The sequence below is a fragment of the Pan paniscus genome, chromosome 12, assembly GCF_029289425.2.
Source record: "Pan paniscus chromosome 12, NHGRI_mPanPan1-v2.0_pri, whole genome shotgun sequence".
NCBI classification, from domain to species: Eukaryota; Metazoa; Chordata; class Mammalia; order Primates; family Hominidae; genus Pan; species Pan paniscus.
In genome coordinates, this window is record NC_073261.2 from 18,277,461 (window position 1) to 18,304,687 (window position 27,227).

The window sequence follows — 27,227 nt, forward strand, 5'->3', positions numbered from 1 at the left end:
ACGGATGGATTCCAGGGTCTTCTGTCTGCCCGGGACACCTGCCCTCTCCATGAAGGGAGACAGGGAAGAGGAGGTGTCCCCAACAATGCCAGGATCACTTTCCTTCTAGAGAACTCCCCAGAGCCAGTCTGGATCATGAGTCACCATCCATGGAGGTGTAGGTGGGGGCTGGAGGGCAAGTACGAGGGCAGAGACACCCCAAGGGAGGGAGAAGGAGAAGCTGCCACCTCACTCTCCACCAGGCCCTCCCAGCCCCAGGCATCTGCGCAGAGGATGCTTTCTCCACTGTCCACAGGTCTCCTTGTGGCCACTGAAGAAATGTGTGGGCAGGATCTTAGGGTCATTCACTCACCCATTCAAATAGTTACCAAGCAATTCCAACACAGGGACAACAGGCTCGACACACTGACACTCGATGACCTGGCAGTCGGAACTTGCCCTGGGCCCCCATGGGGAACACCATGGCCTGTGACTGTGTGGGGCTTGCAATCCAGGTGGCCAAGCACTGGACATACAATTCTTTTTTTTTTTTTTTTTTTGAGATGAAGTCTCACTCTGTCACCCAGGCTGGAATGCAGTGGCGTGATCTCAGCTCACTGCAACCTCTGCTTCTGAGCTCAGGCGATTCTCCCGACTTAGCCTCCTGAGTAGCTGGGATTACAGTTGCACAATACCACCCCCGGCTAATATTTTGTTCGTTGTTGTTGTTGTATTGAGACAGAGTCTTGCTCTGTCACCCAGGCTGGAGTACAGTGGCACGATATCCAGTGCAGTGGCTCACACCTGTAATCCCAGCATTTTGGGAGGCTGAGGCGGGCAGATCATGTGGTCAGGAGTTTGAGACCAGCCTGGTCAATATGGTGAAACCCCGTCTCTACTAAAAATACAAAAATTAGCCAGGCATGATGGCGCACGCCTGTAATCCCAGCTACTGGGGAGGCTGAGGCAGGAAAATTGCTTGAACCCAGGAGGCGGAAGTTGCAGTGAGCCGAGATATTTTGTATTTTTAGTAGAAACGGGGGTTTCACCATGTTGGCCAGGCTAGAACTCCTGACCTCAGGTGATCTGCCCTCCTCAGCCTCCCAAAGCGCTGGGATTACAGGCATGAGCCACTGCACCCGGCCTGGACATGTAATTCTAAACATGCAGCAGCCCTAGGAAGTTCAGCGTGCATAGGCCCCTTACACAGGTACCCAACCTGGGCTGGGCGTGGCTGGGAGGGCTTCGGAAGGCATGAGGCAGGCTTGTTAGGGAATGTCTTAGTCTGTTTAGTGTTGCTCACGACAGAATACCTAAAACTGGGTAATTTATAACAAAAAGGAATTTATTTCTTATAGTTCTGGAGACTGAGAAGTGCGATGCTGCATGGCCACTTCTGGTGACAGCCTTCTTGCTGGTGGGGACTCTGCAGAGCATCGCATGACGAGGGGGCTGAGCATGCTGGCTCAGGTCCTGCTGCTGCTTCTTAGAAAGCCACCAGCCCTGCTCCCATGAATCCAGGAATCCACGAGTGATTATTCAGCCTTGCCCTTGGGACCTAATTGCCTTTTAAAGGCCCCACCTCTCAGTGCTGAGCCTGGGGGATTAAATTTCAACATGAATTTCAGAGGGGACATTCAAGCCACAGCAGGGAGGTGGTGAGGGTGGCTGGTGGGCCTAGAGGAGCCCAGGCCGGCTAAGGTGGGAGGCCAGATGAAGTGACGGTTTGGAGGCAAAGGGGGCAGTATCCCCACGGGATGACGACAGGCTGCGTGGGGCCTCCTGAGAGGGTTCTGGTCTTCAGTCTGAGGGCACGGCATCCCTGGAAGACAGGCAGGGAGAAGGCAGCCACAGCCAGGACCTGCAGCTTTGCAGGGAACCCATCAGGAAGTGCGAGGGAGCCCAGCCTGCACCGGCAGAGGGCAAGGGAGTCAGGAAGGGGTCTGGACATGCTCAGGGGGCTGTTAGTAGGAACAGCAGCCGCGACTGTAGCACCCGTGATGGTAGCACTCGCCCTGTGCAGAGTCTACCATGGCTGGGCCCAGCTCTGAGCACTCCCCCTGGAACAATGCTTTCAACCTTCGCAAGCCTGCAGATGGGTATTTTGAACTCAGGCAGCCTGCTTATTATTTTGAACTCAGGCCACGTGCTTAGCCACCACACCGTGGTGTTAGTTCCTCACAGCTGCTGAAACAAACAGCCACAGACTCAGGGGCTTACAATCACTCAGAAGGTGTTGAAGTCAGAAGTTCTAAAATCAAGGTGTGGCAGGGCTGTGTTCCTTCTGGGAGTCTGGAGGAGACTCCATTCCCTGCCTTTGCAGCTTCTAGAGGCTGCCCACATTCCTTGGTCCCCTCCACTTTAAGGCAAGCAGTGCCACGTCTTCCTCTCTCTCGCCTCTGCTTCCACCACGCCATCCCCTTCCCTGACTCTGGCCTCTGCTTCCCTCTCGGGAGGGCCTTTGTGGCTGCGGTGGCCCAGGTGATCCAGGAGCATCTCCATCTCAGGGTCTTTTCCCGTTTGCCACATGAGGTGACACATTCTCAGGTTCTGGGATCAGCACTTGGACATGTGTGGGGGCCATCAGTCCCTTCTCCACCAACAAGATTAGGTCTGAAGGACGTTGAGGGAGGAGCATGGGCCGGGTTTCTAGCCTTGGCCAGATGGAGATGCTGCTGGAGAGACAGGAACAAGAGGCCACAGAGGCCATGGGCTCAGTGCTGGACACGCAGTGTTTGGTGTGCCTGGAGATGTCTCAGTGTGGATGATGAGGGTGCTGGTAATGCCAACCAGGAGCTCGGAAGGGACTGGCCTGGGCAGCAGATCTGGGGTCATGTATGTATAGCTGATCTATGAGGCAGTGCAGTCTTGTGACAAAGCCCTTAGCTCCCAGGTGTGTGACCTGTGTTTGTGACCGTAGCCAAGATGGCGTCTGTGAGCCTCCGATCTCTCATCGTGTCCATTGAGGGTCATGAACTTCTGCTCTGACCATGATGGTAACAGGGGCCAGGTTTACCCTCCTGCCTGAAAAAACTGAAAAACCAGATGAAACCTGAATCAATAGCTCCCAAGACTATAGAAATCAAGCAGTGGAGGACAGAGCCCCCAAGACATGAGAAGATGGGGTCGTGGCAGCTTGCATGGTCTAGACAGCTGGAGTATGAAGTCAGACAACCCATAGGCTATAAAGCAGTCACTCTAAGTACACAGAACAGGCCCTCAACAAAGGTTCGTGATCGTCGTCCTGAAGCCAACAGGGTAGACCGTGCAGTGGCCTGGGAGACAGTGAGGAGGGAGCATGCCCTGGCCCCATCTGCGGGACACCACCCAGAAGAGGGCCCTGAAGGAGGCCAAGATGGGGCAGCCCAATAAACAGAAGGAGACCCATAGCCCAGGGGAGACGGTGCTTCAGAGGGAATGTCATTGTCCATTGAGCTGCATGCTGTGGAATGGCCAAGGAAGCCAAGGACCTAGAAGGACCCACCGGTCTTGGGAATGCTGACATGCACAGGCGCTTCCTGGGGCAGGTGACTGCCCCTGCTGGACCACTGGTGGGGAGTTACACCTCTTGATCCCACTCATGGGACGCGGAAGACCCCAGTGTGCTCCCTGCAGGGAAAGCCCTCACTCCTGGCTTGGGCCAGTGGACCCACAGTCCCCTGGTTTCTGTCCCATTCTGCCATAGTTAGTAACAGAGAAGTCTGCAAACTCAGGTCCTACAAGGCATGGCCCTCATGACATGTCTATGCTGTGTGGAGGGCTGGTGGGGGCAGGGGTGCTGCCCCAGAGCACAGAATAGGGAGGGGAATGTGGGGGCCAGAGACGTTCTCATACAGCCCCAGGTCCTGGTGATTTGGGCTTGTAGACAAAGCTGTTCTCCATTCTAGAGCGGGAGAGACAGACAGGAAGACACAGAGACACAGAGAGAGACAGAGGTAGACAGACAGAGATAGAAAGAGACAGATAGACAGAGACAGAGCAGGAAAAAAAGCCTGTAGCCCCGGCAGTTTCCTGTTAAGAATGAATCCTAAAATAACCAGACAGGCCTGGGGCGGTGGCTCACGCCTGTAATCCCAGAACTTTGGGAGGCCAAGGCAAGCAGATCACCTGAGGTCAGGAGTTCGAGACCAGCCTGGCCAACATGGTGAAACCCTGTCTCTACTAAAAAGACAAAAATTATCTGGGCATTGTGGCAGGCACCTGTAATCCCAGTTACTTGGGAGGCTCAGGCAGGAGAATCGCTTGAACCCAGGAGGCGGAGGTTGCAGTGAGCTGAGATCACGCCACTGCACTCCAGCCTGGGCGACAGAGCAAGACTCTATCTCAAAAAATATATATATAAAATAATGATAATCAGACAAGTCAGAATGGAGGTACAGTTAAGGATTTCGCAGCAGCACTGTTTATGATATGAAAAACCTGCACTCCTGAAGTTCCAGGGTGTGGGGCTGGCAGGCTGACAAGGACACAGAATGCCCCACTGCCGCCTGTGCCGTGGTCTCCATGGACAGGCCTGGAGGGCCATGTAGGGTATGCAGAGTGCAAATGGAGGTGACAGCATTGCATATGAAGGCTTATCTAATTTCTGACAGTGATACGTGTATTTTCATGGCAAAAAGTCAGAAAACTTACATACCAAACCATAACTTTGCTCCTTTGGGGAGCTGCCTTTTGGGATAATTTTATTATTTTTTAATCTACACTTTAATATCAAGTGACAATGGTTTCCTGAAACATTTCCACAGTGGTATGAGAAGAATAACAGAGTTAACACTTGAGGTCTGGCTGACGGTAAGCCCGTATCTTTCTCGATCCCCCATGTGCCATCTTTGTCAGGGGATCCTGGGAGCTGACAAAGGGCAGGGGTGACCCTGCAGCACCAGCAGGGGCTCGGCTGGCAGTTCTGTGCTCCCAGGCACTGGCACTCTGCTCTGCAGCAGCAGGAAGAGTGGGAACCTAAGATGATAGGCACACACTGGTCCTGCTGTTGTTACCATGCCTGCTGTCCTGTTCAGATAAATGCTCCAGAAACAGCCAAGCTGTCCCAAACCAGCATAGCACAAGCAAAGCACAGCCAGAGCCACGGTGGGGCCACACTGGGAGGGTGGCCTGCTGAAGCCTGCCCCGGCACTTGGATCTCCACCTCCCAATGTCCTGGAGCTGCTCAAGCCATACTCCAATGAAAGGGGGGCAATGTGTTTGGCCAGGAGAGACCAAGGAGACTGTGTTTTGTCTGCTGGGCAGAGGCTGAAGGCTAGGCTGAGAGTGCACACTGTGCGGAGCACACGCATCGTGGACCGCGGCGGCCGAAGGCTCACCATCCCATCTGTGCCGGCATCCACCGACTGCCCTGCGTGAGTCCAACGTAAAGCAACCCACAGGGCTCGGTGTCAGGAGGCTCGGGAGGGCTCAGCCAAGGAACCTGAGGTGTGGACAGTGGGAGCTGCCACAGGGCCCATTCAGGGGTCTGGGGCCTTGGCCACCCTGACACAGGCTGTCCCTAAAGACAGCAGGAGGGAGACATTCTGGCGGCTTCACTGGAATCCTGGACTTCAGCTGACACTTGATACGGCAAAAGCTCCAAGCAAATATGTGGGATTTAACAGTAAGCTATTACTTAGAGCTGGAATGAAGAGCAGAGAGAGGTCAGATGTGTGGAAATGCTTTTTCCCAAAGGTCAAGATGAAGAATGCCTAAAACTGACATGGCTGAGCGTGGCTCCCGTGTGGCGGGCCTTCCTAGCATGGATGTGTGGTGTGGTGCCCAGAGCGAGGGGTGCAAGGGACATCCTGCTGCATAGGAGGCAACGCTGGGCTGGGCTCTGCCCTCAGGGATATAAAAACTAAAAGTACAAAGAAGTGAGTGGCACACTGGTCGTGGCTTCCTGATGCTGATGGGGTCAGTCCATCCTCTGAATCTGGTCTCTGTTGCTACGGATGCAAACGAGCAGCAATTTGCTGGTGGCCAAGGTGGGAGGGGGCCAGGGGTCCTCCCACTGACAGGCTCAGCAGCACGCTACTGGGGGCCACAGGCCCAGCTGTACAGAATGTGACTCCCAAGAACACGAGGCCTGCTGAGGGGCAGAGATGAGCAGCCACTGCTAACCCTGGCAGGAACTAACTGCAGGGAAAGGGGCCTCTCCTTTAAATGACTGTAATCAGGAACTCCTGAGTAAAGGCACAGGCTTCCACATGGCCAGCATCCTGCAAAGCCTGAGCTGCAGCACTGCCAGGATGTACTTTCAGCCCCCAACCAATGGTGCCTCTCCCATGAAGTATTCATAACGAGGTTGAGAGTTGCTGACTGTGACACCAGGGACTTGAGGGCTCCTTGCCTCCAGCTCCAACCATGGTGCTTGGCCCTGGATGCAGGCCTGGCTTCCTCCTAACCATGAGCCACCTCTCTGATGCTGCTTTGATTTTTAATGGCTTAATTTTAAATGATTCTAGGCCTTAAGGGATTAGTAAAGACTTGGCAGGAGTGAGGGAGTCAGCCAGTGATAAAAACAAGAAAAGAGAAAGAGCTCCAGGTGCCTTTGAGTAAAAATAATTGGGGACACAGCCCTCAGACAGATGTTCATCCTATCTCCAAGATCATCCAATGGAAATCTCTGCTCCGACTTCAAAGCCAAGTGCAGCCCTGTCTCCCACGAAGTCGCACCTAGCAGCCCATGCCCAGGAAAGGGCTCTGACTATAATAAAGTACGTTTGCACCACGGTCTTTTTAAAAGGCTCCATAATGGATACCTGCCAGGATTTGGCCTGGGCAAGTGGACACACATGTTCCGAAGGAGCTGGCCGACATGCAGTGGCCCAGTTCTCTGAGTCACTGACCCTACAGAACAACAACTCCAGCAATCCCTCCCTCGGGCAGGATGCTCAACAACACAGCCTGTGAGCATTTCACATGAGCCCAGTAGTGCAAGGTCGGCTGGCAGGGCTATAGGTAGGAGAGGATGGCCTGTCTGATGGAACTTAGCACAAGCAAACAGTAAAGTGACAGCGTGCACGCTGATGCTGCCCCCTGGGTGCACGGAGCTACAGGGGCCTTCCGCACCGAGGTCAGGGCTGGAGCTCAGCCTGACTGTGCAGTGCCCTGGATCCAGGCAAGCTCCACTGCTCCTGCATCTCTCTCCCTATCACAGAGCTCACAGGTGAATGGCACACAGCCCTGGAGCTGCTAGTCAGTAAAGATTGGGCTGTCATCTGTGACGGTGATGTGTTTCATCAAATTCCAGCCTCCCCTGGTTGGAAGCCTGGTGTCAGCAATGGCTGCAGTGCTGTGGCCGCGGTTCCCCGATTCTAAACCGCCAGGTTGTAACCAGACACTAGAGCCTCCTCCGCTGCATTTTAATGGGGCTCCTAAGCAGTGGCTGGGAACCAGGCCGTATTAGTTTCCTGCTGGGATTACTAAAAGGGAAAAAAGAGGGTCTGGGGGTTGGCAGGCTGTACGGGGGCTCTGAGTCTCTTTCTTTGACACTATGGAACAGACGAAAACCCCAAGAAGAAACATCTCCTCATTTAAATGTTTAATGTAAGTCCAGAAAACATTGTCATCACCCCAAGGAGCAGTGAAATGGGCATGCATTATTCATCACTCGCTACCACTCCATTACACGGGGTGTAAATCAGACCCTCATGAACTTGCTTCCCAAAGAAAACTCTAGAATAAAACATTTATGGCCTGATTCTTCTGCTTGGTTCTGCAAAGAGGAGCAAGCAGCTTGTGCAGCCAGAGGCCCCACGTGCCTCTCGATCTCCCTCTCGGGGAGGGCAGTGGCCGGGGAGCCCCAGTGAGGGGGTCTGTCCTGGGAGAGGCAGCAGCCATGCCTTCTGCCCACATAACTTCAGCACTCTCAGCTGGTGAGGGGAACTGCTTGCTCGCCGCTGAAGATGGAGGCCAAAACTCCCCTCCACTGCTGCCCACAAGCCACCTGCCCCCGTAGGAGTTCGAAATTTGCTGCTGGATGTTTAATTTTCACCCACAGGTTGGATCTGGCCCAGTGTTCTGCTTTTGTGAATAAAGTTTTATTGGCAGCCAGCCATGCCCACCATCCACTGCTGTCTCCAGCTGCTCTGATACTGCAGGGTGGAGCTGAGTCACTGCGGCAGATACTACCTGGCTGCAAAGTCTAGATTATTTACTATCTGGCTGCTTCCTTTAGAAAGTTTGCTGCCCCTGCTCTAGGTGTCTATGATGAGAAGATGAACCTCTTCCCCTTTCTGCCTTTGTCTTACTGGGCCAATAACTGGAACCAAAAAGTGAAAGTTGTGATCAAAAGCTTAACAAGGAATTCCCACAATATTACTAAGGCGAATGGATCAAAACAGTGGAATGTGGGAGGAGAACATCCACAACCCGACTCCAGTTTGGTGAATGAAAATCTCAAAACGTCAACAAGGAAAGGGGAGTTCTGTTAAGGAAGTTATAGGACCCCTTTCTCACCTACCCGGGGCTTCCCAAGCCTCAGCTAAGAAGCAACCTATCTTGCCCTGGAGCCTTTCTTCTATCAGGAAGAGCCGTGGATGGCCTCCGCTCATGGCCTTCCTCACAGCTCTCACTCGCCTGTTGCCTCTGACGGTAGGAAGGCCCTCGACCCCCCTCCCTGTGCGCACCCATCAGGCCAGAGGCTTCTCCATCCAGCTTTGCATAAAAGGCACAATATTCATCCACATCCAACTGTGCATCCATTCTGCCTTCAAACAGAAAGTGCCTCCTTTACAGGCGGTGGCTGCAGGAGGGGTGGACCTTGAAAAACCCTTTTGTTCAGCTCTAATTCAGTGTGTCCGTCTATCCATCCTTCTGTCTGAGAGTGCCAGTGCGAGGCACTGCCTGTACAGAGAGGGAAAGCACTCTCTTGCCGCAGCGAAGCTCACGGGCTGGTAGAGGGGACAGCGAATGGGGGGACGAGGTCCTGAGAGCGAACCCGGCCTGGGCGTAAGCGTGTGTGGGACCCCGTTTTTCTCGCCTCCCAAACCCACACTGCATCCAGATAACACCTGTGGGGAGGTAGGTGGTTTAGCCTGGAGCGGGAGGGCAGATGAGCTCTGGCAGAGGGAGGGCGAGGCAGTCAGGAGATCTGGGTGGAGAAGGTTCTTAGCTCCTCACAGTCCTCCCGTCCAGGGCCATCATGGGTCTTCACATTACAGCCCTGAGGACACCGACCTCAGTGGCCTGGTTTCCTCCTGCTTTACCTGTACTGATCGAGGCCCTTCCTCCTTTCCACCCTCTGAGGCATGGACTGTGTGCTAGTCTCCTGGTGGGTCCCATGGGGCCTACCGGTGGGCATTCATGAACAACCCTCTGTGGATCCCTGCAGGATGTGGCTTCAACAGCTGCTAGGACAAGGGAGTGACTCTTCTATGCTGCTAGCCAGCAAGTGCCCACCCAGAGCTCCCGGATGCTCTCCAAATGCCAAGAAGACCCAAGGATCTTTCCTGACTCTGCCCAAGGATGGCCTGGAGGCACAGGCAGAAACCCGTGGATCTGGTTCCTAGCTCGTCATAGCAGCAAAAGGAACACTGCCAGCACCCTGCACTGTGATTGGTAAGCTTTGCAATCGACAAAAATCATCAGGACGCCAGGTCACAGGCAGCCACGGTGTCCTCTGTCCCCACTTAAAGGCCAGGATTGGTAAGTCATGGAGGTACAGCTATTTCCAGATTTGTAGAAGAAAGTTTTCTTGTATAAGATTCTCACAATGCAATTTTTTTTTATTCATCCCAGGCTCACTTGGTACTTTTTGTTTTGCCTCCCTATAAGGCATGTAATTAAATTTATAACTTTCTGAAAATGCTAAAAATAAGCCCAGGTGCTCTGCTATGCAGGCAGCTTGTACTCTGCAGTTGAGAGCTGGAGCTGGAGCCGGAGGTTGCACAGCTTATAAGCAGTAAGTCTGGGGGCTGCCAGGCCTGAGGCAGGAAGGTCCTGCTTCAGCTCCTTCAGCTTTTCCCCAGCACTTCCTCCTGCTTGAAGCATCTGTCTGTCTGTCCTGTGGCAGAGATAAGACCCAGCCAACACAGGAAGCTGCATAGAGACAAATAGCAGGTGGTGATGCATTTTAAAGTTGCCCAGAAGCTTCCATAAGGAACTCTCCTCATTTACTTCTCAGACACGAAGAGACTTGAGAAATGCTGTCTTTTGATGTTCTCCCTGCTGAATTTCAAACACTTCCCCTTCCATTGATTTTAAAGGGTATGTTCCTAATTTCCAAGGGTTGCTTATTTGGAGGTAATTTGTAAGCCATGGTGCTCTCCAGAACAGAGAAGCTGGCAAGGGCCAGTGAAGGTGCTGGTCCTGGCTGGACGGCGAGTCAGCCTGCATCTGACCACACTCTGGACCCAGCAAGAGCCCCTGCCCAGAGGCAGGACACTCATGGGCAGTATTAGTGGGTATATGCTTGCACACGGCAGTGCAAGCATAGCCGTCAGAGCCACACTAGCCTTACTTTGGAAAGGTGTCGTCTCTTCCTTTGCAGCTTCCCAACTTCTGTGCTCAGAAATGCAAACTTGCTGAGTTGCAGGGAAGTGGCACCTGGGGACGGTTCTCCTCAAGGCCCCGCTGGACTCCATGTGCCCACCCCCTCAACAGGGCGGGGCTGTAAGATTGGCTTCGACCACTGAAATGCGCATGAGCAGAGGCTTCCATGTAGCCTCTGCACTGGTTGCTTCATTTCTGCCCCTGCTATGGTCCTGGAGACATTCTACACCAGGAGTCAGAAGGCATTTTCTGTAATGGGCTCAGTAATAAACATTTCAGTCTGTGTGGGTCTTACGATCTCTGTCAGAACGCCTCAATGTCTCTGTTATGGCCTAAAAACAGCTGCAGATGATATACAAATGGGCGTGTGTGACCCTGTTCCAGCAAAGCTTTCATTTACCAAAACAAGCAGTGGCTAGTCTCAGCCTGGTGTTTGCTGGTGTCCCAGGTGAGGATGGTAGAGCCAAGCCCTCTTCTACCGGTGACTCATAGTATGAGTGAGAAGCAAGCATTCGCAGCTTGGTGCCTCCGAGAACGTGGGCTGCTTATTACGTGATGTAACTGCTCTCAGTGATGGACCCGGGCACTCCAGAGCTGACTGCCCATTTAGGGTCCTCGGGCACCTGCTTGACTTCATACTTGGTTTATGAGGAAATTTTTCTAAAATGTAAGCAATCATTTCCCGATTTGATCCAATAACCTCAAAAGCAAATGTGTCATAGTGGAGTTGGCCTGAATGGCCTCTTTCCCTCTCCTCTGATTATCCTCCCTCCCCCAGCAGAGCACTGACATGTGAATGATACTCCATTATGCCCAGAGCACCAGCTGAGCCTCTGACCTCTCCCAGTCGCAGAGGAAGAATCCCTAGGGGTGCAAACATGAGCAGGACGGGCCATCTGAGGCTCAGCCGGCTGCACGCCCTGGACACCTTCAGCCAGAGCCCCGCAGCTGTGTCCTCTCCCCAGCCATCGATGTGCAGCCGGGCCTGCGGGAGTTGGGGAAGGCCACACAGCCTCTCAGGTACCATGCTGCTTTATGTACAAGACCATCCAGTGAGGAATGCTGCTGGTGCTGTCTTGTGGCCCACCCAACAAGGAAGCTAGCGTGTGAGAGCCCCACCTGTGGGCCACTGGCACCTAGCCCTGCCTTCAAGGACCTAAAAGCCCAGGGAGGAAGGGGGGATGGCCATACACACAAATAATGTTCCATCATGGGCACATGGGAAGTCCTGTAGGCAAAGAGACAGTGGGGGAATTGATTTGGTGGTGGAAAGGTGACATGGGGCCATAGAAAGCTGTGAAGAGAGGTGAACATGTCAGATGGCCTGGAAGGGCGGGTAGGAGCCTTCTGCACAGGTATGTGTCTGTGTGTTGCCTGGTAGGTAGAATGCATGCTGAGGGGCAGCAAAAGGGACATGGGCAGGTGGGAAGGGATTAGCTACGGCAGTTTAGGGGAGAAATGGACCAGGGCCAGAGCAGCGTGGTGCGCAGGGAGCAGATCTGCACAGGCTCACGGGAGTGGACAATGCTGCCGGGAGCTGGAGAGGCAACCAAGGGCCAGTCTGAAGGCTCCCCAGAACCTTCCAAGGGACTCAGGAGGGAACTCAGGGGCAGGGAGTCAGTGTTGGGGAAGACGAAGGGTATTAGTGAAGACGAAGAGTGTTAGCTCAGGGCACCTAAGGACAGTGGTGACTCCTTGAGGAACAGATGGAATACAGAAGGGGAAGCAGGTTTGCGGAAAGAGGGGTGTCATCGGTTGCTCCTGGCATGCGCTGAAGTTGAGGCGTCTCTCCAGGAAGCCAGCAGGTAGTTGGAGAAGAGAATCTGTAGTTTAAAAGAGGTACTGGCAGGCAGAGTTTAGGGACGTTGGCTGGGGTTCTGGAGAGGTTGAACCCCCATGGGTGAGTATGCCCAGGATGGGAAGAGAAGGTGGGGGGTATTTGTGTAGATGTAGGGGCTAGAAAGAGGGTCTGGCAGGAGGGGCCAGGACAGGGCTCCACTGGAAAGAAGAGTCACAGATCAAAGGGGACAGGTTCAGGAAGGGGTGCTGTCCACAGCGTCAAGTGCTGCCAAGAGGTCAAGATGGTGGATGAGGAAGGAGGATGCTGGACAGGGCATTGGTAACTGTGGCTGGGTCAGCTTCAGCAGCCGGGGTGGTGGGCAAGATCGGACTGCAGAGAGTCGAGCACATCCATGGGAAAGAGGAAGCAGTAGGTCAATGAGAGAAGAATGAGACTGGGCCTTCTGCAAAGGTGCTGGGAGGGGGCACCCAGTGGGAGAGGGGTCAGCTCTGCTTGGCCGCCAGCCTGGGCCACACCCCACCTGCGCAGGCCCTGTGTGCCCTTGGCAGCCTCTGGGAGGTGCCCAGTGGCCAGCCCCAGCAGCTCCTTGGCGACCTTGACTGTGCTTGTGGCCAGCCTAGGCCCGGCAAAACTTCCGTCTAGGCCCCACCCCCCCATCTTTCTGTCCCCTGTCCCTGCCCCTGCAGAGTGGCTGCTGAGACTCCCAGTCTCCAACTTGTAGCATTTCCCACATGGCTACTCAGAGGCCAGGCGCTGGCCTGTTCTGCATTGGCGCCCCACTCCCCGCCGGGCCTCGAGCTCACCTTACACAGCTCTCAGCTCTCTCCTCGGTTTCACAGCTCTTCCTTTTCAGCATTCTCATCAACAAAGCCTCAGCCTAAAGCCCTTTCCTGCAAAGAGCTTGACAGTGGATATTTCAGGCTGTGTGGGTGTCAGTCTCTGACACTTTTTCTTCTCCTTCCTTTACTTCCCCTCCTTCCCATCCTGCAGTGGTCTCGGCCACACCCACTTCTTACCCACCACCAGCTTTCCAAAACCTCCAGGACCCAGCATGGCACCAAGCCAGAGATGGGCTTCTGGAGCAGAAAGTAGTGACTAGAGATGATGTGTCTGGTGCCTGGTGTCTTGGACTGGTGATTCATTCCCTGATTCCCTGAGCAGCAGAAAGAGCCACCACAGCCAACACTCAAGGTACACCTACCAAGGAGGGCAGCCCGCACGCACGCCCTCACTCCACCCTCACAGTGGCCATGGTGGGGGCGCACAGCTTGGCTCCATTTCACAGACAGGTAGGGGAGTTTTTGGGAAGAGGTCAGGCAGCTTACCCAAGGTTGCAGGTGCAAGGATAAGTGCTCAACCTGGCCGTCTGGCTCTGGAGGCTGGCTCTTAACTGCAGGGCTCCAAGAGGTTCAGCAACTCTCCTGGGGTGACACAGCTAGAGAGAGGGAGCCTGCACCTCCACCCCAGCACCCTGCATTGAGCCTGGCCTCAGCCTAAAAGAAAAGCAAAGCAGGGGCACTTTATGGAGCACCGCAGGGACCTGCTGGCATTCTCCTGCGTGTCTCCTTTGGCCTGAGGTCAGCCCTGTGCATTTTACGGAGTAAACTGGAAAGTTAAGTGATAACCATGTCCTGACAAGAGTGGGGCCCTGGAAGGCCAGGGAGGGCTGGCACGGAAGTACAGCCCTGAGGTGTCACCACTACCCCCGGGGCCTCGGCTTCCTCATCTCTGAAGTGGAAACAATGAACAATTGGCTCACTGTGGGGTGAGGTGGGCCACGCAGTCGGGGAAGCTGAGAAGTGATGCAAGCCAGGACAGAGGAGGTGAGATCAGCAGAAGAAGCCGAAGGAGAGATGGGGACAGGCAAACTACAGACGCACCCCTGACAGCTGCGGGGAGGCCGCCAGCCTCGGACAGCGCGCGGCTCTCAGGCTGTGCTCCCAGGCTTCATGATGCTCGGGCACTCTGAGAAGCAGGGAAGTGTCCCCTGTGCCTCAGACTCATTTCTATAGAAACCACAGACGCACGCTTCCTTTCTATTTTAAGACAACACCAAAGAAAGAGCAAAACCAGTCCATTACAGCGAGAGGCCCTTAATTCAGCCAGCTAAGGGGCTTCCTCATCCACATCCCCCCACCCACCCTGACTGTGGATCAACTGCAGTCGATGCGTTGGACAGCACAGTGCCCAGCAAGCAGCCCATCTCCACTCCAGCCAGCTGCTTTTCCAGGGCAGACGCCTGCTGTTTGGACCTTTCTACAGAACCCAGTGCAATGTTCAATGAGGATTCAATAACTGTCGGGGACGATACCATGCTCACCCCAAAAGTAAATGCACTGGGACACACAACCCACGATCTGTAATCCTCTGCCCCCCATGGCCCAGAAGTCCTGGTCCAGATGACCAGCCTTGTACACTTCACCATCCTGTCTTCCCCTACAGCCCCAGTCTCCAGGTGCCAAGAATTCATCCTGTCAGTCAAGATGTTCTTTATCACAGCCTGAATGGACACACTGGGTCCCGAGGGGACTGTGAGAGGCAGGGGACTGGCTGCTGCAGTGGCCCTTGCTGGGGCCAGCACTGCCCCATGCTGTAGGCACCGAGGAGCCTGGGGCTGCGGGCCTTCCTGCTCTGTCCACTCCACGTTTCCCACGATGGCAGTGCTGGCACGTGAGGGGCCTCTGTTTGTGGATGAGCCCATGACACAGCAATGCTGAATTTCTCCAAGCCGATGATCAAAGCCGAAGTGCCACCCACTGACCACAGAATCCTGGGCCTGGGCTCCCTCTCCTGGGCTGTGGCCAGCATGGTGGGGAAGAGAATCCCTGCAGCACCGTGGTCACAGCAGGACCTGAGTCTGGCTCGCCTTGGCTGCCATGGGCCAGTCCTCAGGCCAGGCACTTCCTGGTCAGACGCACATGGCCAGCAAGGTGGTAGGAACCAGGAAGGCAGTGCAGAGCAGGGGCAGACCGGGAGGGCTTGGTCTCTGGGCACATCCAGACCATAGCAGCACACTGGAGCCTGCAGGGGCAGCACGCACAGCTCACACCTGCACCAGGTGCCCCTTCTGTCTCCCGGCAGCTCGATTAAATCAGGACAGGGAGACAGGCGGCAACTGCTTTATTTGACCTCTTGCCCTTTGAGGTGACCCAAACTAAAGTCAGTAGCCTGGCCATGACTTTCGCTTCAAGTCGAACTGCTGGAAAATGGATCCCAGGATCCCAGTCCCATCAATCCCTAATATAATCCCTGTGGAGCCAGGTAGTATGCAAATTAATAGAAACATCTGTTCCCTTCCTGCCCCAATAGACATCAGACTGCAGAGAGCTTAGAAAGGTTCCCTCTGCTTGTTTTAACACGGAGGCCATGGCAACATGAGAGGCTGGTGCAGGTGAGGATGCAGGAAGGAGAGGAAACCGGATCCTGTACCTGTGTGTGCTGAGCCCACATCTCAGGGGCCTGTGGGAAAGTGGCAGAGAAGATGCCCCTGGCCCTCTTGGGACACAGCAGCAGCTTTGCAAAGTCATGGGCCCTGTGGGCTCCTTTTTTAGAACTCCAAGGAACACCGAGGGCAGCTTTGGACATATTACTCACAAATTACAGGACACAGGCCAGATACTTGTCAGGATAGGCACTGGCCTGGCAGTTCCAGGGCCATCTCTGGCTGGTGATCAGGAAGAAGGGCCCTCCCTCTGGTTGATGGGGGTCCCTGACTACAGTGAGAGTGGCCTTTGCTATTCTAGGAGGAAGGAGACAAACGACCTACCCAAGTGGTCCACAAGGGCCAGGCCGCTGCTCCTCAGTCCTCTTCTTAGGGGTACCCCTCAAACCTGCTGCAACTTCCCTTTGAGCCAAATTTGTTTCACAACACAACTTTCGACTGTTCACATTGCCAACAGCTGCTCAGGTTGCCAAGGAGGGACCCCAGCTCTGGGCCAAAGTTATCACACTTTGTCATTGGTGACAAACAGAGTGAGCTCCCCCAAGTCTTAGCACCACCATGACAACCTGCCCGGTGTCAAGGATGTTTGAGCAAGAATAAGCAAGACTATTCCAAGAGCCACTGCTTGTGGCTTTACCCCCCAGATGTGCACACACACAGGGAGCACAGCCACGCTGGTCCGCCACTGAGTCACCATGCCCCTCCCAGGAATTTCCAAATAGGAGGTGCTCAAGAAGAATTTAGCCCAGGTCAGGAGTGGAGTTAGGGTTGGGACCAAGGTTATGCTTTTCCCCTTACAGAAAACGCACTAGCAGCCCCAATGGCTGTTCTTTGGGGAATATGGCTCCCAGGCACAGGCTGTGGGAGCTTCCAGGCAGTGGGGTAACCATGGGGGCAGATGAGTGCACGGTTACAGCTCCAGACACTACAGCACCCATTCCAGACCTCAGCCTCAGCCGCCGATGAGAGCCAGCGTTTGTGTGTGTGCACACATATGCATGCAGGTGAGTGTGTATCCACCAATGTGTGTGCGCGCATGTATAAATGTCTACATGTGTGCACGGGTGTATGTGTGGGTGTATATGTGGAAGGGACGCATATAAGTTCACAAGTGTGTGCATGTGTGCACAGGTGTGTATGTGTATACGTACGTGTGTGTGCATGTGTATGTGCAGGTGTGCACCTGGAGGGGTGTGTGTGTAAATGCACCTGTACGCATGCGTGTGCACATGCATATGTGTGTGCATGTGGAAGGGGTGCATATAAGTACATATGTGTGCACAGGTGTATATGTGTATATGTGTGTGCATGTGTATATGTGTAGGTGTGCATGTGGATGGCGGTGTAAGTGCACATGTGTGGGTGTGCAGGTATATGTGTGTGCCATGTGTATGTGAGTGCACATGTGCATGGGAGTGCATATGTGCGGGCGTGCATGTGCTCAAGTGTCCATGTAATATGTGTGTGTGTGCGTGCATGTGTGCAAGTGTGTGTAGGGGGCATTTCTAGGCTGATGTGGCACATCTAGATTACATGGCCCTTCTCCAGAAGCTCAGCAATTTTTAAGACAATTCTGTGTGTAAAGTTGTCTGAGTTCGTTGTGATTTTGAATAAGACAGTTCTTCCCATCCAGTTGCTTATTGGTGTCTGCCCCAGGATTCCCCGCAGATCAGCGCCCTTGCTCTGAGGCCTATCCAGGGCAGCCAGAGGGACTCTGGAGGGAATGTGGAACGTGGTGGCGGGTGGGCCGCTGGGTGGAAGGCTGCAGCGCAGGGAGAAATGGAGTGGGCATCATTGTGTGGGCACCTTGGGCTCACCCATGGACATCTGCCACAGTCCTGCAGAAGGTCAGACAACAATGGCACAGGAGTGTGGCTGCAGGGTCACCCTGCCGGGCACTGGGAAAGCCCCTTCCATCTCCCGCTGCAGTCTCTGCATTCATAAAGGGGAAACTTGCCCAACTCCTGCCCTGTGCATGCCACTGTGAGGGGTCTTGTCAGAGCTACAGGCAAGTACTTACTAAATATTGTTCATTATTTAAAAAATTTTTAAATCATTTTATTTTATTTTATTGATTGACTGATTGGTTGCTTGTAGAGACAGGGTCTTGCCCAAGCTGATCTTGAACTCTTGGCCTCAAGCAATCCTCCCGCCTCGGCCTCCCAAAGCCCCAGGATTACAGGCATGAGCCACTGTGCCCAGCCTTTAAATACTTTGCTTTGGTTACTTCAATTTACAAAAAAAACTAGTGGAAATGGAGTCTAGAAATAGAAGGTATCTGTAGAAACAACAGTAACGAAAGTACTCAACAATGTAGTTGATTCTGATTCTGAGCTCTGGCTCCTTCTTTCTCTTGAAAGGGAAATTAGCAAACATTGCAGAGATGGTAAAAATATGCTAGCACTAAGCCAAGACTCTGCCAGGACATAATCAGACATCCGGAAGCCAACTGACATGGGAAAAACCTTGTCATGAGGTGGGTGGGTGTTACTCAGACATTCCCTGGACCACTGAGAATCAGCTCACACATCACGAGGCCATCTTCTGAACCAGGGAGGGCACACTCACCATTCTCCACACTTCTAGGGGGGCCCCAGTGCCAGGTAGCAAGGGACAAACCCCACTCAACCCCAAAAGGCAGTTCTGGGGCGGCCTCCATGCTAGTTGAGGAACGGGGGACACTGAACACGGAGCTGAGGATAGAACCCCAGAGAACCCAGGGATGCCTGCCCTGGCCCGCGGGATGTTACCTGGGTGGGAGCAGCGCACGACAGATGAGCAAGGTCTCCAATCCTGGCCGCGGCTCGGGGATCGCTGGAGCTGATCAACACTGGAGCACTAATTTCCATGGAATGCCTGTGGCTGGCAGCCTGGGAGGATCTGTGCGTCACACTGAGCGCGGTGAAGGAGTGGCGTTTCTTGGTGTTCTTCTTGCCATCCACACGCCGCTGAAAGGCACTGACCGCCCCTGAGCTGCTTAAAGTGGGACTTGGGGCCATGCTGGCCACAGCGCCGGAGTCAGAGGGCAGGGAGGCATTGCAGCTGGATGCAGCGGCTGGGCACGGCTTGTCCATCTCAATGAGCTGCTTGGCGGAGTCATTGAGCTGAGTGAGAAAGGGGAGAGGGGAGGCTTCATTAAATCATGGTCACATGCCACACCAGCCCTCTGCACTCTCCAGGCCACATTTCCATTCACAAACTGGCAATGAGTTCAAATCCGTCAGACTGCAGGGAAAACACAGAAGAGGCTGGTGGGGTGGCATAGGTTTTATTGAAAAGGTTTTGGGAGCAGCTCAAAAACCCCAGGAGCCATGATGGAGAGAGGGGACTCATAGAGAAAGAAGAGTTTTCCAAGGGCCACTACCTTGTCGCCCCAATCTTTTCAACTGCTGGCCATTTCTGGGATGCACAGTGCAGCCTTGCAGACAGTGAGGGACTAGGGACAAGATGGGAAGGAAGCCCCACATCAGAAGACGTGGGCTGGCCCTGCATGCTCCATGACAGCAGGTTCCCAGCCTGCCCTGAGCACTGCAGGTCCCCGGAGGAGATTTCAAAGCATGTGACTGGAATGCACTTTCTAATGGCTGGTGACCGGCTGTGGCAGGGGAGTCTGCTCTGGTCAGCATAAACCATGGAAGCTCTTTTCAGTAACCGCCTCCACTCAGGCTGTCAAGCCCCAGAAGCTGGCCTGAGCATACCCCAGGAGGTGTCAATAATCTGTCATCTTGAGTGATTTGGCGAGGTCTCAGGACACGACTCCTTCCCACATCTCCCACTGTTCTACAAGATAGCAGGCGTTGTGTGCAGTGAAGAGTTTGACGAAAGTCTGATCCTGGGTGGTGGTTATCAGGAAAGGTGGCATGAAGGTTCAAGTCCATGAGCAACCGGGGAATAAACCCTCCTGGCCGGCTAAGCCACATCCTTCCTCTCAGGGCTGCGGCATCACCTGGAGGGGCTGGGAGGGGCAGCCCAGGCACACCCACTGGGGGAAGGTCCGTGAATTACACAGCCTGGGGAGGTACCAGCTGTGAGAAAAGGCTCCCCGGGCTGGTGCTCAGGGCCTCAGTTAGGTCAATTCACCATCTGTGAGTGACAGTGTCCCCTGATCCTATACCTGGAGGAAGTTTCCCACTTGGGTGCCCAATGGAGCCCCTTCCTTCTTAGGCTGTACTTGGCTCAGCCTAAGTGCATACCTATATGGGGAGCTCACAGTGATTTGAAAGAATAAAGCAGAGGGAACTCTTTACTGTGTACACAGAGGTGGCTGGGAAGAAAATATGATACTAGAATCATCATGGGATGATTGCTACAAGCTGGGTTAAGCAAATGCCATCAGGCTGGGTAAATGCCTGTGAGTTTCCACTCTTTCTCCCTCACCTTTCCAGAAGTAGCAGAAAAAACTGAGTAAATGCCAGCTGCCCTCTGGGCAGACCTCCCTGGAGGAGCACAGAGCTCAGGGCAGGAGGAAGCGGGAGCTGTCTCTTGAGTTTTCTCCTCACCAAGCGGAAACTGAGCAGGGTGGGGTGGTTGTGTGCAGGGCTGGCACATTCTGTCTGCCAGGGTACTGTTTTGGGTTTGGGGCCTACAGGGTCTCTGCAGCAGCACGACTGGGCTCTGTGCTGTAGCGCACCACAGAGGCACCTAGGCCAGTGGCCAAAGGGCTTTCCGAAAACTGCAGGTAGGCCACCGGGGGGCATTTTGAAGCCTTCATGGGAAAAACGGGACTCAGCAGTGGTCAGGAAGGACTTACAGGATTCAGAAAGGAAGAGGAGAGAGGCAGTGAGTCAGTGAAATCCACAAAGGTGGGAACCACAGCAGGCAAGTGAAGGACCATGTGAGCCGCTATGGAAGTGCAGGCTACCTGGGGCAGAGTCACGCCCGCTCTGTGGCCAGCCATGGGTGTAAACTTGGCATAGGCTAAGGATATAGGCTAAGCCCTTGCATGTGAGGCCAGCAGGTGCCAGGAGGGGCCTGTCCCCCACACCTACCAGGAGTCGAGTCTGACGTCAGCCTGGTCTAGGAGATTCCCCTCAATGCTGTCAATCAGTGAAGGGAAACACCAGGTCTCAGCCAGATACAGAACTAGCATTTGCAGCTGGTAGCACCTTGATGAGTTAAAAAAACAAACAAACAAACAAAACCCAGAAGCCCTGCTGAGTTTAAGTGGCATGATAAAGGGTGGCCCCATCACAGGGCTGCTCCGTGCAGGCCGAGCAGATCACAGGAGCAGGGTGGCTGCAGGTTCCAGCTGCCTTCAGACCCGGCCCAGGCACATGGCTGTCAGCATTTCCACTATGAATATCTGCCTTTCAGAGGGAGGTTATGAAAAACCTCACTCCGGGCTCCAACATGTGTGATCTAAATCTAGGATTATTTCCTTTGAAATGTTTCCTCCAACCAGGCTCAGCTGTTTTGCTCTATTTTATGGCTGTATTCATTTGCTTCCTCCTAAGTGCTACTCAGAGAACAAACCAGTGCCTGTTCCCTCCCACAGCCCTCCGTGGGGCTCTCCAAATACCTGGGAGCCAGCTTTCTGGACCCCAGTGTTCTCTGCCCACTTGACAGGGTATAGAGGAAGACACAGCAGCAGGGCACAGTGAGCGCAGTCCTCCATTCATCTCACTCACTGGCATCGGAGCACGTTCTAAACACACCTGCCACGCGCCTGCACTTGGGACATCATTACACAGCAATCATGGCAGCAATAATGCTGAGGCTGGGTTCAAATGATTCCCTTCTCCCCAAAGGAACAGGCCTGGAGTGTTTCACTTAGTCCTCCTGTGACCCTTTTGAGTTGGTACTGAAAACTGTTTTCAAAATCAGGAAATCCAGGCACCAACAGGTTGTTGTATGCACGTCCAGAAGAGATGGGGCCCTGATCTGAATGTCAGCATGGATTTCCAGGCTCCCTATTCTCATCAGGAGACACAGCAGCCAGGAGCACAGTGCCTGGCCCCTCAGCAGTGCCATAGGTCACTGAGCACTGGGCAGCCACCAGCACGTGTCCCCGAGAGGTTGCTCACAAGTGACCGCACTGTGCCCCCTTCACGGCGGAGTCAGAGAGTGAGGGTGGGGAGACAGCATGCATCCCTCATGCCTTAGCAACCCCAGCCAAAGGCCGGTGCTGAAAGTGAAGGCAAAAAGCTTCCACCAAGATAGGCAGCTTCAACAGACGGCAGGAGAAGTAAGAACTCCTGCCTCAAAGAAAGTCCTCAATGCCTCATCCAAAGCGTCAGCATCCCCACCATCCCTGCAGCAGCCAGGCAGGCGAACCGCTGCCGAGGGGTCTCCCAGGAAGAGGAGGGGTTAGGCTGTATCCTGTTGACTCATCTCTGCTTCTGAGCCAAGGGGCTTCTCCATGGACCCCCTTTCCTCCTGCCCTGTCAGTCTTCGTTCTGAAAGTCCAGAATGGACTAACCCGAAGGGCCTCAACAGGCAGATGCATCTCTACACACATGGGACTGAGGAGTCATTTTCCACCCACCACTGGGGACCAGGCTTGCCATACTCACACAGGCATGCGAGTAGCGCACGCACTGGCCTGAGGAGTCCCAGGCACTGCTACAGATCTGTGACTTGATCCTGGGGCAAAACTCTCCATCTGGGGAAGTTTTCATTGTCTTCACAACAAGCTCCAATTAGTCACGTCATAAAGCTGGGCCTGGATTTGGCACCGGTGCCATCCCAATCAGAAGGCCCCTCACCGGCCACACACATCCTTGTGGGCCCACGGTCACAGGATGCCCTCGCCTGCCAGTGCCTGTGCGGGACGGCGGCTCCCGTGCACCCATTAGGAGCAGCCGCACTTTCCCAGCTCCTCACTCTGCAAGTTGGTGCAGACTCGTCTCGCGCACAGGCCTCCATGCTGCAGGGAAGCCAGGTGGCTCTGCCCTCCCGTGTGGTGTGGATTCGGCCTGAGGGTGCAGCCCTTCCCACCAAGGTGCCATCTGGAAAGGAAAGGACTCCAATGGCTCTATCTGCATGTGGGGTCACCTTGTTTGTTCATCAGGTGGACACCCCCCTCTTACATAGATGTGCACACACATAACCAATGAACCCAATAACGAAACTTTTCATGTTTTTTAATGGAAAGAGAACACATTTTCAACTTCCATACAAAATGAAAACAAAATGATAACATCAATATTTTAAACATCTTGGTAACTTTATCCATTCATCATGAGGACTGCTCCTGGTACCTGGGCAGGTGTGTGCCCTTCCCAGAGCCTGCCCCTGTTCTGGGGCCCCTCTGCAGGGGCCACCCCCTAGTCCGATGCTCTTGGGAACATGAAACTGGATGGGGTGGGAGATTAGCTCAAGGGGATGGTGCAGTCTTGTCCATGGGACAGTAAAGGTTGGGCCAGGGCTCACCATCCCACAGGGGACCCCGCTTACCACCCTATGGTCTCTGTGACCTCGAGTGGCTGCCTGCTGGCTCAGCAAAGCCCCTCCCAACACTTTGTCTCCCCAGCTTTCTTAGGTTAGATGTGATTTTCTTCCACAACCACTTTCCAACCACAGAACTGTCTAGAAAGGTAAGAAAAACTGAAGAGTTTCTTCCATCCATCCTTTAAACAGTTCTACAGAATGGACTCTTGGTTTAGAGTGCTCTTTAGCCTTGTGGCTGCGTCCGAGGGTGGGGCTGGGTTGAATAGAGAAGACTCTCTCCCCGCAGCTCCTGGAGCCATGGGTCTCCTGACTCCGGTGGGGAGGTGCGGCCAGCCCGGGAATTTCAGCGCTGGGTCCACGACAGCGCCAGAGTATAGTCACCCCAAATCCCTGGGTCTGATTGAGGAGACTTTAAACTGAATGTATGCAGGTTTTTTTTTTTTTTTTTCTTAAAAAAGGAGTAAGATTGGCAAGCCAGTCATGAGGGAGGACAGCAGCTGTAACATGAAAAGAAGAGCAGTGGTGTGGGAGGTGCCCAGCTTCAAAAGAAAAACAGCGCAAAGTAGTTGTGTCCCCCTGGGCCCCTGCACTGACCCAGAGTGGAGGAAGAGCAACCTCAGCACTGAGCGACAGGGCTTGGGAGCGTGATACAAGGGAGGGAACGTGTCCTGAAACCCACATCTTGGTGGAAATCCAGGAAGCCAAGGGTGCAAGCAGGAGGGCAAGTGCTCACAGTTTAACAAGAAGGCAACACATGACTCTTTTCATGGATGCACCATTCGGAAAACAAAACGGACTGAGCACCTACCGTGTCCTGGGCTCTGCTCAAAGACCTGCTCTAAAGAGTTTCTATTTCAGTGTGCACTGAACGACCTGGGGATCCTTCACAGAGGCCAACTCCGGCTCAATAGGTGTGGGCTGTTGCCAAGTTTCTGCATTTCTGCCAGCTCCCAAGAGACGACGCTGCTGTTCTTTGCAGATGCCATTGTTGTAGCAAGCTTCTAGAACACTGTTTGCAAGCTCGGCTTCCCAATGGCAGCATCCTCCCTGAGAACCCTCCATGGACCAGACTCACATGTTCCAGAGACTCCTGTGGGGCATTCGCCTTCCCCTGAAGCCCCCACTCTCATGGCTGAGTGCGGCAGAGGCCACCAAGGCTGGTTGCTGGCCTTAAAGCTTCAAAAACTCAGGAGCAGATGAAGAATGGCCTTTGCCTGCCTGAAGCTTTTGTTGGGAGACATCTCAGGAGCTTCTCCTCACTGAGACGGGCAGGCAAGATGGCAGGGCTGGGCTGGGCTTCGATCAACACTTGCCAGTTGTAAAACACGTCATTCTTCAGGAGACTAAGCAGGGGCGGTGGAGAGGGAAGGATTCCCTTTGACACTGGTTCCTTCGCCCTCCTCATAGGCACCCCTCATCCTGAAGAGTTGTGTGTGGAACATTCCAAGAACCTTTAAGGAGAAAGGCTTCCAAAGCCGGGGACTCTTTGCCAGTGACTAAGCTAGTAAGAAGCTAGGGGGCCGTGCGTGGTGGCTGATGCCTGTAATCTCAGCACTTTGGGAGGCTGAGGTGGGCGGATCACAAGGTCAGGAGATCGAGACCATCCTGGCTAACACGGTGAAACCCCATCTCTACTGAAAAAAAAAATTAGCCGGGCGTGGTGGCAGGCGCCTGTAGTCCCAGCTACTCTGGAGGCTGAGGCAGGAGAACGGCTGGTGTGAACCCAAGAGGTGGAGCTTGAGCTTGCAGTGAGCCAAGATCACGCCACTGCACTCAGCCTGGGCAACAGTGCGAGACTCTGTCTCCAAAAAAAAAAAAAAAAAGCAGCAGCAGCAAGGGGCCTGGTGACCACCCCTGGCCAAGCCGACTTTACCTTCATCCCCACATGTGCCCATCAGACCCTTATATCCACCACGAGGTGACAGCAATGTGGCCATTTTACAGATGAGGAAACTGAGGCTCAGAGAGGTTAAGTGACCTGTTCCAAGTTACACAGTGAACAAGCAGCAACATTGCCACTGCTCACCCCTTTTCTGAGATGTCTCATTGAATCTGCTGCCATCCCCTCGTCGCTGCAGAGTACGAGGAGGCCCTTCCCCTCTTGCTACATCTTGATGTAAAAAAAAGAATATATTCACTGAGGTATACCTATGCCCTTGACTATTGGAATGGGTTGGGTACATTTTAGAGATTCAAATGTGGGTATTTAAAAATCAGGCCTTTTTGGGCTAGGCACAGTGGCTCATGTTTGTAAACTCAACACTTTGGGAGGCCAAGGCAGGCTGACTGCTTGAGTCCAGGAGTTCGAGACCAGCCTGGGTTAACATAGTGAGACCCAGTCTCTGTAAAAAATAAAAATTAGCTGGGCGTGGTGGCATGCACCTGTGCTCCTGGCTACTCAGGAGGCTGAGGTGGGAGGATCACTTGAGCCTGAGAGGTCACGCCACTGCACTTCAGCCTGGGTGACAGAGTAAGACCCTGTCTTAATTTAAAAAAAAAAAAGAAGACCATTTTTTTAGGAGGTTAAAAATGACATGAAAAGTGGGTCAGGCAAATTCTCATACGGGACAGATGCCAGCTATAGTTACCAAGGGTGGGTGGCCGTTCTTTTCCCTTCCCTTTATTCACAGAAGTAGTGGCCTCAGAGACCTGTGGACAATGCCAAACTCTTATTTCCTGGGGACATCGAACCCTAGGCATCTGTAAAACACTGGTGCCAGCACTCTGGACTGATGATCCCTGCCCGGCCACAAGCCGTGGCCACACACCTGCTATGGGAGAGGTTTCTACCCTGGAGGAGATTCCCTCCTTGAAGTTACAGTTTGACAGAGGCTGAGCAACACTAGAGCACTGCAGGAGTGTGCTGGAGACCTGTGTGAGGCCGCCGGCCCTGCCAGAGTGAGGGCCCGAGCCCGTGGGTGACCCGCACCCCTCCCCAAGCCTGTGGGTGACCTGCATCCCTCCAGCACATGGCAGATGTGCCTTTCCCATCCTGTCCTCTTGGTGTTTGCATTCTAGCCCTGGTCCCCGTCCTGTAATGGCTGAAGCATACAGGTCAGGCTGCTGTCAGGCTGCCCAATGGGCTGGCAAGCTGAGGTGACTATTCGGATAACTGAAGTTTAAAACGCAGGTGCAGACCTGCACTGCACAAATGGCTGCCTAATTTTGCACGTAAAGCCTGAGTACAGGCAAGGCTTTTGGAAGAGTTGACATTTAAAAATCTGAGGAGGGAGTCAGAGCAAATGGTTTTCATTTCAGCCCCCTCTTATGGACTGGACAAAACCCTGTCCCTGTCAGGTGCAGGCTGGTCCCATGAGAGGCAGGTGGCACCCGTCCACCTTGTCCGCCTCTGGGTGCTAGCTGCTTGGGGGCAGTTGGCCAAGCTGCAGATCAGTTTGTGAAACCTGCCCGCCTACCCCAGCTGTCACACAGCCCACAGCGGCATTCATGCCGGGACCCTCTAGAGAATTCAGGGGCCGCCCTCTGCCAGTGCCCTATGATGTGGCACATGAATCTGCACACCCTGGGCCAGGCTCATCTCATAGTGGGGAGCCCGGGAAGCGACCACCCCTGTGAGGCCCCACAAGCCAGCCCTCAAAACCAAGGTCTGCCAAAGAATCTTCAGCTGCCCTGCGGCTGTCAATGCCTCCTTCCTCATCCAAGAGTCCATGGGTCTCTCCAGCAGAACCAGAAATGCCGACTGCACCCCCACTTGCACCTTTGTCATAGTTATGTCACCCGTCTTCCTCCCTGGGTCCCACCCTAGTCCTCACAGGGAAATGAGGCTCCACCTGCTTCGAGTTTAACCTCTTGATATTGGGTGATGTGTCCCTCCTGGACTGGCAATCACACTGTCATTTCAGTGTTAAGACCTGCCAGAAGGAAGATTCCAGGACTAAATAAGAAAACAGAAAATTTCACTCATTTGCTAGGAATGTGTCCAAGTCCATAAAAGTACCAGGAGCAGCAAAAGGGCCTGATTAGCCCCTCAGCAGGGGTGTCCTGTGAGCAGAAGGACCGCTGATTAGAAGTTTTCAGACTGGGATAAGGACTCTGTGATAATTTTACCTGAAGATGAACCTAAAAGGAGATAAACTGGTAGTTTATGGGCAAAGAAGTGTGTGAAGGGCATCACTT

General features: G+C 53.8%; 1 protein-coding gene across 1 annotated transcript in view; it reads right to left on the reverse strand.

The window, feature by feature from the left end:
- The window catches only part of SH3RF3 (SH3 domain containing ring finger 3), a 374,465-nt gene that overhangs the window by 86,943 nt on the left and 260,295 nt on the right, over window positions 1–27,227 (reverse strand). Inside the window, exon 4 of the mRNA XM_034953589.4 lies at window positions 18,452–18,805. Coding sequence (XP_034809480.2) covers window positions 18,452–18,805 — 354 coding nt within the window. The remainder of the gene's footprint in view (window positions 1–18,451; window positions 18,806–27,227) is intronic.